At 37.2% G+C, this 14,898-nt stretch overlaps 1 protein-coding gene across 2 annotated transcripts; it reads right to left on the reverse strand.

The window, feature by feature from the left end:
• Positions 1–1,480: 1,480 nt before the first annotated feature.
• On the reverse strand, positions 1,481–12,181 carry nbl1 (NBL1, DAN family BMP antagonist). 2 transcript variants are annotated; one of them, XM_032550439.1, is made up of 4 exons: positions 11,746–12,181; positions 7,180–7,360; positions 5,833–5,944; positions 1,481–2,027 (listed from the first exon to the last, which is right to left on the reverse strand). In XM_032550439.1, exons 1-4 carry the CDS (start codon positions 11,756–11,758, stop codon positions 1,740–1,742), a joined length of 594 nt encoding a protein of 197 aa, XP_032406330.1. In that variant the 5' UTR covers positions 11,759–12,181; the 3' UTR covers positions 1,481–1,739. The 2 variants fall into 2 exon arrangements, with proteins under 2 accessions (XP_032406330.1, XP_032406331.1); XM_032550440.1 differs by lacking the exon at positions 11,746–12,181 and adding an exon at positions 7,438–7,688.
• Between the last annotated feature and the right edge of the window lie 2,717 nt (positions 12,182–14,898).

The following is a 14,898-nucleotide window of genomic DNA, read 5'->3' on the forward strand; positions in this document are numbered from 1 at the left end:
CTCCCCTTTGTCTTTTGTAAACTTATGGTCCTGACTTAAAACGGCTTCATGAAGTGTCATTTGGGAAATTATATTTCTAATGCAAAGTTGACACTTTTAATGGACTTTTAATGCAACTTTGCATTAAGTGTCATTATTTACCGAATGGCACTTCATGATAACAGTCATAAACATTCTTGAAGAATCCATCACATTCATGAAGCTGTCATGAATGCGATGCAGTTTGTTTTTCACAACAAAACAAAAGATGAACAATTTCTAACCGTATTCACTGTGTGATCATCAACAAAAGTCGCTCAGATCGTTCTTCTTTTACACAAAACACAACAACATGCAGCTGGCATGAAGGGACTTTGGGGACCGAAATTTTAAACAAGCTCTTTAAATTCAGTTGCCTAAATGAAAATGGATAAACAAGCAAACACTGGGCAAGAGCTTTCATCTCGGCCCCAAAACATGAGCTTTACCTTTGAGGTAGACGGATCGGATTCAAACAAACGAAGCCGTAAACAGCTTGCTGCTTTCCCATCATGCAGCTCTTCTGCATCTATAAAATGTTTGCCCGTGGCTGGAGTTTTGTTGATCAAAGCGACTAAGACTTTGTGCCAAACAGAAACACAGCTTTGTTTTTGAAGGGGAGTCGTGGGTAAACCTTACACAGCCTGGAGGTGTTTGTGCTCATTCACATTTAGCCTTAACATAATCATAATATGTTTTACTGACTAAATGTAACATTAATGTTTTTGAAGTGCCACAGCCAGAGTCCAAACTGGAAGTTGGAGGAGCTACAGATTAGGGTGATGGCAAGGAGGCCTTCCAACCTATAAGATTTGGAGACTCATAAAATAAAACAGTCAAACAGAACCAAGCAAAAAACACAAAGTAGAGAGGAACGAGTGAGAGTAAGGAAGAACAGAACAAGAGATGACAAAAGGAGTCAAGGAAAGTAGGAGACAAGAAAGGAAGGACAGAAAGAAGAGAGGTGGTGGAAGGATAAACAGAGGGAAAGACTAGAGGGTAAAGAAGCAAGAGAACAAGGAAGAAAGGAGGGAAAGAACAATACAAAAAAGAAAACAAGGTAAAAGTAAGACAAGACACTAAGAAAGGACAGACAGAACAGATACAAGGTAAAGAAGGAAAGGATGTGAAGAAGGACATAAAGGAAGTAAAGAAAGGATACCAGGTAAGAAAGCAAGACTGACAGATACAAGGCAAAAAGGAAAAAAGAACGGAAGAAAATATGGAAGCAGGATGCAAAGTAGGAAAAAATAAGAATACAGAGTAGAGGGAAGAACAGAAGGAAGAAAGGACACAATGTTTAGACAACATTGGAATAAAGTATAAAAATAGAAAAATATCTTCACATTTCTTATTTTCTTTTTCAATACTTATACAAATGTTTAAAACCCAGAAATCAAACTTGCAGTGTTTCCCAGGCTGGAGACGAACTCTGACTAATTCATATGAACAGAAGACAGGAGACTTTTACCAAACAGAGCATTTATTACACTCAAAGCAGAATAAAAGCCCTACAGTATATCAACAGGCTACAGTCATCAGGCCTCTGCGTGTATTACTGAAAACACACAAGTGCGTAGTGTTTATGTGAGCTCATTCTGATAACGCGGCTCTGTAGGTTTATGCCTTCAAAGAAAGATTCAAAGTGCCGTAACGATACTACAGAGGAAGCAGCGAGGAGGAGGAGCGAAGGCGAGCAGAGAGTCATTACAGCTGTGGCTCTAGCCTCCGTCTGACGCGTGGGGCAGCGTGGGATGGTGGTGCGCGAGAGGGTGGGCCTGCTTGTCAGACAGGCTGTCTGCGTGGGGCAGAGAGTGGGCCGGGTCTCCGATCAGGGGGTCGGATAGAGACGGAGCTGAATCCAGGGTGTTGTCTGCTGGATAGAGCTGCATCAGCGCCCCCTCCTGGACGCTTTCCTTACTGCAGGACTGGCAGCTGCAGTGCAGGATCCGCTCCACCAGCTTGTCCACGCGTGGAGAATCCTCGCTGCCGGGGCACTCCAGAGTCACCTGCACGCAAACGCATTGACGCAAATTAACACACCTGTGGAAGTTCAGAGTTTCTTTCTATGTTGTTTAACAGTTGTTGCCATTTTTTAATAACTGACTGTTACTTGAAATTAGCGATTACTTTAGTAATAGATCAATCAAATAAAACAATAGGCACATTCTGCTGATTTATCATAAGAGCCTTTTCTATAAAATACATTAAAATATGCAAATACACAATTAAATCCCCCTTTTAAATAATAAAATAAACATTTATTTCCTAAAATGCAATAACATAGCATTCCTTTATGAATGCTTGATCATTGGTAGCAAAAGGTGCATCTTTAAAAAAGTGAATGTGCAAAGCTCAGGCCGTTCTGCTTGACTGAACACTAACACAGTGCAGGACGGATCTGTTTAGTTTTTCAATTAACTGATTAATAAATGGACAGCTAAAGTTGCTTAGTAACAGATTTTTTAAAATTTTTTTCTACAGAATTTGAACCAGGTGAAGCTAAAACTGCAACTTGAGGAGTATTGGTTAGAACATATTTACAAACAAAGGGTTTTTATATTTTAAATGCAAAAATATATGTTTTTGTACAGCTTTTGCTTAATTGCAAATGTGAATATGTTGTTATTTCAGCTTTTTTGTCTGAATCTGTGTACTTTAGGTAACTATTAATCAGCTACTAAACAATTATTATAATAATTGATTCAATGCAATTAATCTGATTAATCATTTCAGCCATATTTGATTTTCCTGCTTTCTGACATTTTGAAGTGTTAGGAACATGGTCTATAGTTTTATAAATGTTTTTACAGTATTGCTAAATATCTGGTGAGTCCAGCCCAGTTACTCTAACACTTCCATATAAAATCCAATGCAGCCGACTGGCTTTAGAGATAACCTAGTCACTAAGAAGAGCCCTCCGTTGTGTAATTTAACCTCAGTAAAAATCATGTTTACTTCTGTGAAGGCTTCAGAGGTTTTTTAGTAAACAAACAGCATCAGGAAGACCAAGGAAAACAGCAGAAGGTCAAATAAGTTAAAGAGTTAAGTTAAAAACAATATCCATAAACTTGAAGCAATGTTCAATCTATCACTCAAAACTGGAAAGAGTGTCAAACAAGCACATCCTCCCAAACTGAAAGGCAATAATTATTCAGGGAAGAAGCCAGGAAGTCTATGACATTCATACTAAAATAGATATACCCAAAAAGAAAAGTTAGAATTTTCTAAAGAAGAAAACAAATCTGTGTTAAACCTTCACACTTTACCAAGCTCAACATGCCAGAGTTCATTAGTTTCACATTAAAATACAAAATACTGAAGTTCTGTGTGAATTTATGGGAGATTTTTCTACAGTTGAGAGACGCGAAATTTAATACCTGAAAAAAACAAAAAACCTGAAACATAAAGGACACCAACACAACAGAGGAGAAACGGAGTCTAGGAAAGGATAAATTAGGAAACAAGAAAGAAAGGACAGAAAGAAGAGAGGTGGTATACAAGCATGGAAGGAAAGACCAGTGAGGGAATAAGTGAGAAAACATTAACATAAGGAACAAATAAGGGAAGAAAGTAAATTACAAAGAAATCATGGAATGAAGACTAAAGGGGAACAGACTTTATTTAATACTGTAGGCCTTAAATCTGGAAAAAAAAATTCATATGTTCCTTTTTCCAGTCTTGGAAAATAAAGAAATCCAATTCAGTTCTTTTTAACTACACAGAAGCACTAAAAGCACTATTGCCACAGCTTAAGTTTACCATGATATGAGAATTTCATACTGACTCACTGACTTCATACTGATTTCATAGTGAAATAATAGGCCTTATAGGCCTTGAAATAAGGCCTATATGACACTCAGTGAAACAGAGATAAAGTTGGTCAACTTTTAACATGAAGCTATGACAGGCGTATAGACCTGCTGAGGATGGTTGTGTTACACAAACCCAGCCGGCTCTCCAGACCTCACACAACTCGCCTCCCTCCCTCTCTGTTTCCCTCATGCCCTGAAAATGATCGTTCAGCCATTTCAACGAGAGCCGGAGCATCAGGGAGCAGCTCCGGCTCTTCTTTCGTGAGAACCGACTCTGCTTTGCTTCAGACTCAATTAGATTAAAAGTCCTGAAACAACAATCATTTACACAGACAAAGGCATCCATTTCCACACAGACAGGGGGAAAGTGATTGACAATGCATTTAGTTTTTTTCTTCTTGTCTGTGTTCACCTCCAGGAGGGTTAATGTCATGTCTACCTGGCAGCTCTCCAAACTACACCACCCCCCAATACTTTGTTTTCACGACGATTTCCTTCTGGATTCAAATATCTACGTTGAAACGTGACGTCACACGCGCAAGATCCCGCCCCCGGCTAACCCGACGATGACTCTTGGTTTTAGCATAACGCGCTAAATCTTAAATATAAGCGTATTTAAGATTAAATACGCTAATATTTAATCTTTTCACGTTAACATATAACAGGAAAAGGGACGCAATATTACTAACCTTGCTCCCTTATCGACTGAAGGTAAAATTAAGATCCTTTTTATCGTTTATTTCTGTTTTGCTGTTAACTTTTTCTGCGGTTATCCGTCTCCTTCCGTTACCATAGCTACGCTCACTCGAAAGTTACCAAAATAAGAGCATATAGGTAGTTCCAAAGGGGTTTTTACTCAGTTTACCTTTAGACTACTAACTTTCAACGCTAAGACAACCAACGTCCCGGGCGAGAGGCGGGGGTCACCCTGGACAGGTCGCCAGTCTGTCGCAGGGCAACACAGAGACAGACAGGACAAACAACCATGCACACACACACTCACACCTAGACAGACCAATTAACCTGTGGGAGGACGAGAACCCACGCATACACAGGGAGAACATGCAAACTCCATGCAGAAAGGAATCGAACCCAGGACCTTCTTGCTGCAAGGCAACCGCTCTACCAACTGAGCCACTGTGCAGCCCATCGGTTCAGTTTAAAAAAATAAATAAATAAATGAAGCGACCCACACACCTACCTTCTGACAGACCATCAGTAGACCAGGTGTTTAAATAATTAACCATCACTGTGTTCAGAAAACCACTTATTAATAATTGTGAAATAAACATCAACAAGCCTGAAAATAAAACACTGTAACAGACTGAATGTTCTGTTCTCTATGTAGGAAATGTTTGCGTTTTTTTTGGTGTTGAATCCGATACACATGAAAGTCATTTCTGCTGTGTGAGCTAGAGGAGCTGTTGTCAGACTGTTGCTATGGCAACAGGTCTGTGTGTACCCTAAAGCCAACACAGAGAGTGAGAATAAAAAAGTAGAAGAATACAAGTTGTTTTGAGTTGCCTTAGCAGAATATAAAATGCTACACTCTGCTTCATCTACTGAGACTGTTTTCATGCTTTTTCTCTTACGGTTGTTTAAAGAAGCAAACACACCTCATCGCTCACATACAGGCGAGTGTTGGTGTGCATTTGCACTGCAAAAACACAAAACATCACCAAGTATTTTTGGTCTAGTTTCTTGTGCAAATATTTTAGTACACTTGAAATAAGGCAAACTTGCAAGTAACTTTTCAGCAGGAAATATGAGCTTGTTTTAAGTCAGTAATTCCTTAATATTAATTTTAAAAAGTACCAATTCCACTCACAAAATGGAGATTATTTCACTTATGGAAAAAATGTCTTATTAAAAGTGAAATAATCTTCCAGTGGACCCTGTAAATTTTTTTATAGGCCAAAAACTTTATTAGACCAAAATACTTGGTAAGATTTTGTGTTTTTGCAGTGCGCTACGCGAGCTAATGCGCAATAACTCTTACCACTTCCCACTGTGTCTGGGCAGGCGTGCAGGAGTCACAGTGCGCCAGAGACTCGGTGGACTGTGGGAACGTGTTTGGGACGCTGTAGCTGAAGCACTGGCCCAGACAGGCTCTGTACAACAAAGAGGAGAGAGTGCATGAACGTGCCTGCCCCACAGACATGATGTGCTGGAGTCGACCGAAGCGCTCGCGCCTGTGTAAGCAAGAGCTGCAGGGGGAAAAAAAACAGAGCGCCTGAAATCTGAACTGATTTACAAAGCCTGAGGATTCTCAGAGGCCTCGGGGAAAACACACACTCACAAAATGGAGACTTGTTTTTCCACAAATGGTGGTCATTCGAGAGTTTTCGGATGGTAAAACCGACATCAGGTTTCAGGTGAATGAAGTGAGTATTTCCTACAAATGAAGGATGTAAGTTTTGCTTTTGAACTTTTAACACATTGATTTCTATCCTCAAAATATCCAACATATAAAATCATTTATTTAACAAGAAACATTCAAAAGTAGGGCATGTCTGAAACAGAAACTAATCTAATTTGGGCTATGTATAAGTTAAATAGGTCAGCTTAAGAAATCCAAAACTTATTTTTGAATATTTATTGCTCCATTGTCCATTAAACTTCAACTTTAGCAAAACTTTGTTAAAAGAAAATGTTCCACAGATATCTTTAAGAGTTTTACTAAACTAATATCGGTTATCTTGCTGTTTTGCAGTCTGTGTGACTTCATTGGAGAAAACTGCTTACCATAAATAGAGCCTGTACTCAAATCTAGAGAAAAGTATAAAATGATTTGCACATGAAAGGCTCTTAATGTAACTTTCTTAATGCAATAAAGTTGCACAATCCTTATTGTAAAGGCTATTAATTTTTTTGTTCTACCATTATATATAGACATTTTATCAAAGGAAATATTAAAACCAATAAAACAGAAAAGTAAAATGTCCTGACGCCAATAAACACATGTGGCGAAATTATAAAGGTAATGAAAGAAAGCAAGTTAAGAGCAAAAATAAAATAAATAATAAAAATTAAGTTTAAGAAAACATTCCATTATTTTATGAAAACTAAGACAAGAAAAAAATAAGATGAAGATTAAAATAATATGAAATTCAACTAAACCCCAAGAAATGAGTACAAACATTAAAATCAAAATTAAATGAAAATAAACAATTGAGAATAAAATAAAACGATATTAAGAAAACTATTATAAAAATTGGGAATAAAATAATGTACATCAAATTAAAGCAGAAACAAACGGAACAATTTAAAACAAAACAAGCTGTGTGAGGCTGTTGTTGTCTTTCAGCCTGTTGGTCGGACAAACAGAGAGGGCCTTCGTCCTGACCTGTTTTGGATAGAGCGCGGCTGACATCCTGTGTGCCCGACGATCTGAGTGATGTTCTTGGCTTCGCACCAGGCGCTCTTGTCAGGGAACAGCGCCAGGCGGTTGATGTGTGCAGGCGCTGCCGCTGAATGCAACGCAAACAGAGCGCAGCAAATCTGAATCCTCTGCCACATGGCTGCACCTGTAAGGCAGGAAAACCACAGCATGTCACTGATAACTGCATTACTTCAACAGGTCCGATTACCGTAATGGTTTTACATGGATTTGCTCTTCTTGATGTTGACTGACAACTTCCGGGTGATTATCAGATAAATCCCCACTGATCAGCTTTTATCTAGATGCAGTCGGCTCAGCTGCAGGACCGATTCAGACGTGCTTTTAAATATGTCAGTGAGATGAAGATCTTGTTCCTGCAGATGTAAAACAATGAAGCCGGGAGGCAAATATGTGCTCTTCCTGTCTACAACAGCATGGCTGTCCGCTGCTCGCTTTCACTCTCCTCCTTAAAAATGCCTTAGACAGTAACGTCATTTACGAGCGACAAAATCTTTTTCTCCTGCTGCTTACAAAAAGTTCCTCCATGTCATCAACATCCAGTCTTTGTGATCACTTTAGCACCTCCATCTGGCATTTATATTTTCCTGCAGCTATAATGTTCCCAGATTAAAGAGCTGAAGTCTAGGCATGGATTTCATTCACAAAGAGCAATTAGAAATATGTCAAGGTACAGATGAAGCACCCTGCTCATGCTAAAAGTGAAGGTTTCCTCACTTTTAAGGGTTAAAGTGTAAAACACAATACTCTGTTAAATGTTTACTACTTTGTGAAACTATAATCATTTAAATCAAACCACAATATCTATCCACAGTTTAAGTATATGAACACTTTGATGAAAGAGAATGATGTCAGAATGATGGTGGGGCACTACTGTGTCCGGTGTTTGGGTGTTTGAGCAGAAACAGTTGAGCCTTCAGGACGTTTAAATCACATATCTTGGCTGTTTCTTTTTGTTTGGTTTATCTTTTGTTTTGAGTGTGAGTTCTTTTCTTAAACTACCGCTTGCCACGGCATCATCATCCAGGTTTTCTCATATTGTTTCATTCTTAGCATACGTGAACTTCTGAATTTAACTGAACTGATTAAGAAATCTTCGATATTTTTATTTAATCTGATGTAATGTCAAACTGTTATTTGTATTTTTTTTTTTTTACTGTGGATGTGAGTTCCAGTCCTGATTGTTTTATATTCTGTTTCCAAGCAGCCAAACTTTGATCCAATCTTTTCTAATCTCATCTTGAAATATGTTTCATTTGATTCTTAGACAGTTAATTAAAAAAAAATCACAGTTTTGCTTTATGTTGACAGTCCATTAATCATATATATAGAAAGTTGTTTTTTTAAATTGACTCTACTTTGTGAATTATTTAGTCATGAACTTGTGAGATGAACACAAATTAACTTTGTGGACATTTAATCACTTTTCTACGAACAGCCTCTTGCAAAGACACAAGTTGCTCTTATGACTCTTATTAAATTATTATGATTTAACAATCATCAATTATTAAAAATAATTGATGATATTAAAACACATTTTAACACCAATCAACAGATTTACAAACAGCAATTAGCTGAAAAGTAATGTGTAGATAATTGATTAAAATGCCACATAGTTTTTTTGTTTTGTGCCTATTTCTTAATGATGCGCTTTTTTAAACACATGTTGCACAGCAGGCTTGTATGACCAGACACAGAACTGAAAATGAAACTGGAGAAAATTAAACAAATAAATAAACTGCAAATGAAAACTTCAAACGACCTCGAAAACGTCTGAAGAGCCGTTGAAGACATGAAGAAAGTCTGACAGAAAAATATGACATGAAGAAATCAGCCGGTGACTGAAAGCAGAAGATTTTTTTATGTTTTACATTAAGATAAAAATTGTAGCGATCTGCAAGTGAACTTTCATAAAAAACATCCAACAGAGTCCTCACAGTTGCCAGATTTTTCACATTAAATCATCACTAATTCAGTCTATTAAATTATTCCACACGTCACAGTGCAAATATAGTCAGTTATATATTTACTTAACATGTATCCTTATGGGTTCAAACTAATAAACATTTACCTTTTTCATATTTTGTAAAGCTACAGCCTCAAATGTAAATATATTTTCTTTTCTTTTTAAAATCTAGTGACCTTTACTGGACAGTAAGCAGGCAGGAGAGAGAAGGGAAGACATACAGGAAATGAAGCGAAAATCAAACCCAGGACAACCGAGCTGAAGACCGCAGCCTCTGCACGCGGCGCACTGAGCCTCCCAGCGCCGTCAATGTACTTTTATAAAGCTTTTTTATGATTTAAACAATAAGAAGTAATGGATAATTGCACAGTGGACTCAAATGAACACATCGTTTTTAAAATATGTTGCAAATAAAAATACATAAGGGTTGTTGTGCATATGCAACAAACCTTTAGTACTGTAATAACCCTAAATAAAACCAAGAGTTTTCAGAAGAGACTCAGATTCAGATTAATTTGTCAAAGTCAGCAAGGCCATGGAATGCTTTGGATGAGAAGAAGAAGTACTAACAGAATTCAGCAGAAGTAAAAATAAACATTTACAAAGTACAAAAGAAATCTAGCAAGCAATATAGTAAAAAAAAAAATAACGGTTAAGAATGAATAAATTATATTTAGTAACCTACTTGTGTGTGATTTAATCTCAGTGTAAGTTCAGGAGCTCTGTAAAACTATCTGAGGTATGTTAGAGAATAAGCAGCATCAGTAATAACAAGGAGCACAGCAGATGTGAAAGAACTGGTCTACATGCAAAATGTATGGCATGTGTGGCAGAAATCACTGTCATAAAACTTAATGGTGGCACCATTATGCTGTGGGAATGATTTTTTTTTTTTTTCCAGCAGGGACAGGGAAGCACTAAAGATGTTACAATCCAGGGAGAAAACCTGTTACAGGCAGAAAAAGAGGCTCATCTTCCAGGACAAAACCCCTAAAATACAGCCAGAGCTACTAGTACAGCTACAGTATAGACAACACCATGCTCATGAGTTACAGTGGCCCAGTCAAAGTCCAGAACAAAATCCAACTGAGAATCTGTGGTAAAGTTAAAAAGAGATGTTCACTGCAGCTCCTCATCCAACCCGACTGAGCTTATGATATTTATCATGTCAGTCTGTGGCCTTTATCTTACTATTATTTAACCTGAGAAATTAATTATAAGAATTTTGATTTGTTATTGTCACAGTAAATTCCAATCAATGATTTTTAAATGCCCCCAAAACATTATTGATTGTCAGTTGTACAATTTTCTCCACTATTTGTTCATTGAGAGCATCAATGAACAAATCAATGAACAAATGTCAATGAATTTGAAAATATGACTAAATGCAGTTACTGTGTTAAACTTAGTGATAAGAACCATGCTTCTTTATGTGACTGGTGTCTTAAAAGCGTTACAAGAACATTTGTGTGGCTTTCTACACTGAAAAAAAACCAATGGAGGTCCAACTTTTAAAAAATGTATTTAATTTGTTACATGTAATCAAGTTAAGTTTGTCAAACTTACTTTGTTTACACTTGTGTAGCATGACAACTTAATATATTTACTTGAATAAACTTAAATGTATTACTTGTAACACATTGTTTAGGGTGGATCACCTGTTTATTTTTTTCAGTGTACAGTCACAGCCAGATGATTACCTAAAAAAGAAGTAATGAATAAAGCTTAACACAAACTATGGTGATAAAAGTTGAAGTCCATATCGCCCCTCTGAAGTGTACTCTACGGTTATAATGTGAGAAAATAGATTAAAAAATTTTTTTAAAAACTTTTAGCGGTGTGAATACTTTAGCAAGGCATTGACCTCTTTTCTCTTCTTCTATAGAGAAAAATAAGACCAAAAAACTATCACTTTGGTTGGTGTATATATAATATTAGATGGTGATCTTAAAAGCACAAATTGGTCTTGTTTACCATTTTAATGATTAAAAAAATAAACACAGAAAAAGTTTAACAGGACACTGAAAAAAGAAAAAGGAACCATAACAAATTAACAAAACTTATTTTGTTACATGTAATAGAATAAAGTTTGTCAAACATACTTGTTTATCGTGACAACTTAGTAAACTTAATATGTTTACTTGGAAACAACTTAATTTGATTACTTGTAACCAATACACAATTTTTTTTAAGTTGATCACCTGTTTTATTTTTTTCAGTGTCGTCACAACCAGTTTTAAAAACAGTAACAGTTTTCATCGTTACTTTTATCGTGATAAAACTTGAAATCCACATCGTCTTATGGTTGTAATGTGGAAAAAACATATATCGGTGTAAATACTTTTGCAAAGCATCGACTTTTCCCCCCCCCTTTTCTAAAAATGACAAACAAAAAACTTTTCATCTGCCAATTTGGTTGGTGTAGTTCGCATATTAAAACATACGAAAACTTTCCCAGTTGACTATTTTCAAAATAAATAAACAAATAATAACTTTAAAGGGCACTGAAACACCTCCAGAGGTGTGGGGTTAGTCGGGGCACCTACCAGCGCTCATCATCGCCGAGGTGAGGAGCCTCCTCCGGATGAACTCCGCGCAAAGTCCCGCTGATCCTCAATCCAGCGGAAATGTGAAGATGCGCACTGCCTTCGTACCGACAACCACAAAAAAAAAAAAAAAAAAAAAAAAAAAAACGTCGGTAATGATGATCCGAGCTCAGCCGGTCACACAACACTTACATCATCCGGGAAAGAAACGGCACCGAGCGTCGCCGTCCGAGCCGGGAGGAGGAAGGAGGATGGGGGGGATAGAGGCTATCTCATCTCCGAGTCTTCTTTCCCCCTTCAGTGTTCAGTCTCTCTGTAATTCCTCTGGAAAACACTTTCCAAGTTGTTGTCTTTCGTTGTAAAACTCTCATGCGAGGGGTTGAGGCGCGGCTGAGCCCTCAAACAGGCGCCCTGCTGCGCCGTTTCTGGGAGAAACTAAACGAGGAGGAGGAGGAGGAGGAGGAAGAGGAGGAGGGGGGGCCGAACTGCTGGAAAGGTTTCAAATGTTTCCCTAAAGTGGAGCCATCATATTTACTCTCCAAATGTGCAAATGCAACGGGATTAAACACACAAGGCGTGTTTACAGACATCCGCACACATCTGGCACTGCTTTGATAACATGTGCTTCCAGGTTTTGTAATTGAACATTAATAACAGCGTATAATAATGATGTATGGCTGGAAAACAGATGTGGATTCTGTCCCGTTTCTCTAGCTCTGGAACATTAAAAGAAAGTTTGAGATGCTGAAATTGTTGAAATAGCTGGTTACTAAACAGAAGCTCATGACAAATTGATTTATTTGCGGTCTGCAGTGAAACCGCAGAGAGACTCGTGGGCATGTGATATGCCGAGAGGCATTATGTTCCCTGGTTTGGCTGACCTGAGGGTGAGCCCTCCTTCAAATCTTATTTAAAAGGGAACGCAGGAAATAATAAGCTAACCTTTGGAGGATTTAAAATAAAAATGTGTGTCCTTCCTGGGTCAAAAACTCTGGTAAGTCAAAGCTGAAATCCATAGAAATAAACACAGTAAAATAATTAAAGGTACAGTACCTGCAAAAATTATAATAATAATGGCGAAAAATGTGACGCGGTTCTGTAAACAGCTCAGTAAAAATGGATAAAATAATAATTTGAATTATATGTTCAGATTCAGATAGCAATGTTTTCAGCCTCATATTGTGTTTTGAATGTTGGCCATTTTTTCTTGCCCTTTTTAATGTCTGTAATTTCTGGGTAAATAAAACTGGAAGGTAAAATCTGAAATCTGCACAAAATAACCTTAGTAAAATTATCAGCTTAGCAACATGAAATGAGATGCAATTCTTTACACAGTACATTACAAACTGCTTTTATTTTTCATAATACCACAACATAAAATACAACCAAAAAATATTGAATCCATAAAAAGTGATCAAATCATTCCCACAACATAATGCTGCCACCACCGTGTCTAATTATTGCCATCTAGTTGCTCTGTCTGAACATGGTTAAGACATTATTTAGCTATAAAATAATGTTTACATGATCAGCTTTTGCATTTGTGAGCTGGATTTCAACTTAGCTAATGTCTTATTTATTTATGTATTTATTTATTTTTTTTAAGTTAAACATTATTTTACCAGGAAGTCCCTTGAGATAAAATCTCCTTTATGTGGGTGACCTAGACAACAAATAATAAAAAAGTGAGTACAGACAAATAAAACATCATAAAATGATCATATATCAACAAGAATAGACCTTAAGATTGAGACTTATTTAAATCATTTAAAAGGGGTGAAAGAACAGAAGAGTTTTAGGAACAGTTTTAAATTTGTTCACATTTTTGAAGCTGGATTAGAATACCAACAAAAACACACATCTAAAAATACTTATTTTCTTTTAAACAAACCACAGTCAGAGTTTCCCCCAGAAAACTTGCTACGCCTGGTGGTTGGGTGCTAGGGCAGTCCTCCAGCGGCGGCCATGTTTTTCAGTTAAAAAGAAATGTTTAAAGTTGACAGGAAATTTTTAAATATCACTTGATAGTTATGCGTTATTGGAAGACTGAAAGATTAATACCTAAACACCAACTGTAGTCTTAAAAAAAAGGGAATAATTAAAAACAATCTAAAATAAATGAACAATGCTAAATCTGGTGCACAAGTAAAGTCTGGTGGCCCGCCAGGCTTATAATACACTGTGGGAAACCCTGACATTAACAGTATCTTGTCTCTAATGCTTCCCAACACCAGACTCCTTTTGAGTCTGTTTTATTTAGAAGCATCAACACTGATAAGTTAAGCAACTTTTAGCTTGGTGATCTCAGGCTTTAGCAAACTTAAATCTTTAGACTCCAGTAAGGCAGCTTCTGCTCACATAGTTCAATGAAATTTCACATTTTAGTGAAATGTCATGGTAAAAGTGATTGATTTTCCTCAGGGGGGAATCAGCTGAGAAACTATTTGCAGCTGAGAGATCCTGATCTCTGCAGCTGGCCCCGGCTCCTGGGGTGATGAGTTCACTGCCTCTAATGTGTGCTCGAAATTAAATTTCTCTTTGGTCTTGTGGTATGATCACAGATACAGATGGGTTCAATGCAGAAATCAGATTCCTGTGTCTTTTAAAGACATGTTTGTGAAATAAAGAAATTGTTCTTTGGGCACTGGAGCGTTACACAAAGCCACAAAATTCAATTTGAGCAAGCTCTTGGAGACAGTAACATCTGATAATATTCATAACTCAGAAGTGAACTGAGAAAGTGGGATTTGATAGAGGATATTAAAGTTGACCTATTATGCTTCCTTGAACCAGTTAGGATAAGTTTATGAGATACACAAAAATATTGATTACATTTTTTTGCACATAATCATTCTTAGATAAGATTTTAATTTGATCAGTTCTGCCTATTTTCAGTTCCTTTCAGAATGAGCTGTTTTACGGCCTCTTATCACTTTAAATCCTAATATGTTTCTGCTGGCCATGTTCCCTCAACTCAACATTTACACTCATATGTGAAAACGGCTGCAAGCAGATGCACCATGATATGACCGTACATCTCTGAAAAGCAGAAGTGGAGCCTCCAGCACAACAAACAAGTATGCAGCACATGGTTTCTGGAGGATGGTAAGTGAACAACAAAACACTTGTCTTTTCCAGCAGCCATTGTACAGC

This window comes from Xiphophorus hellerii, chromosome 20 (assembly GCF_003331165.1).
Source record: "Xiphophorus hellerii strain 12219 chromosome 20, Xiphophorus_hellerii-4.1, whole genome shotgun sequence".
Lineage (NCBI taxonomy): Eukaryota > Metazoa > Chordata > Actinopteri > Cyprinodontiformes > Poeciliidae > Xiphophorus > Xiphophorus hellerii.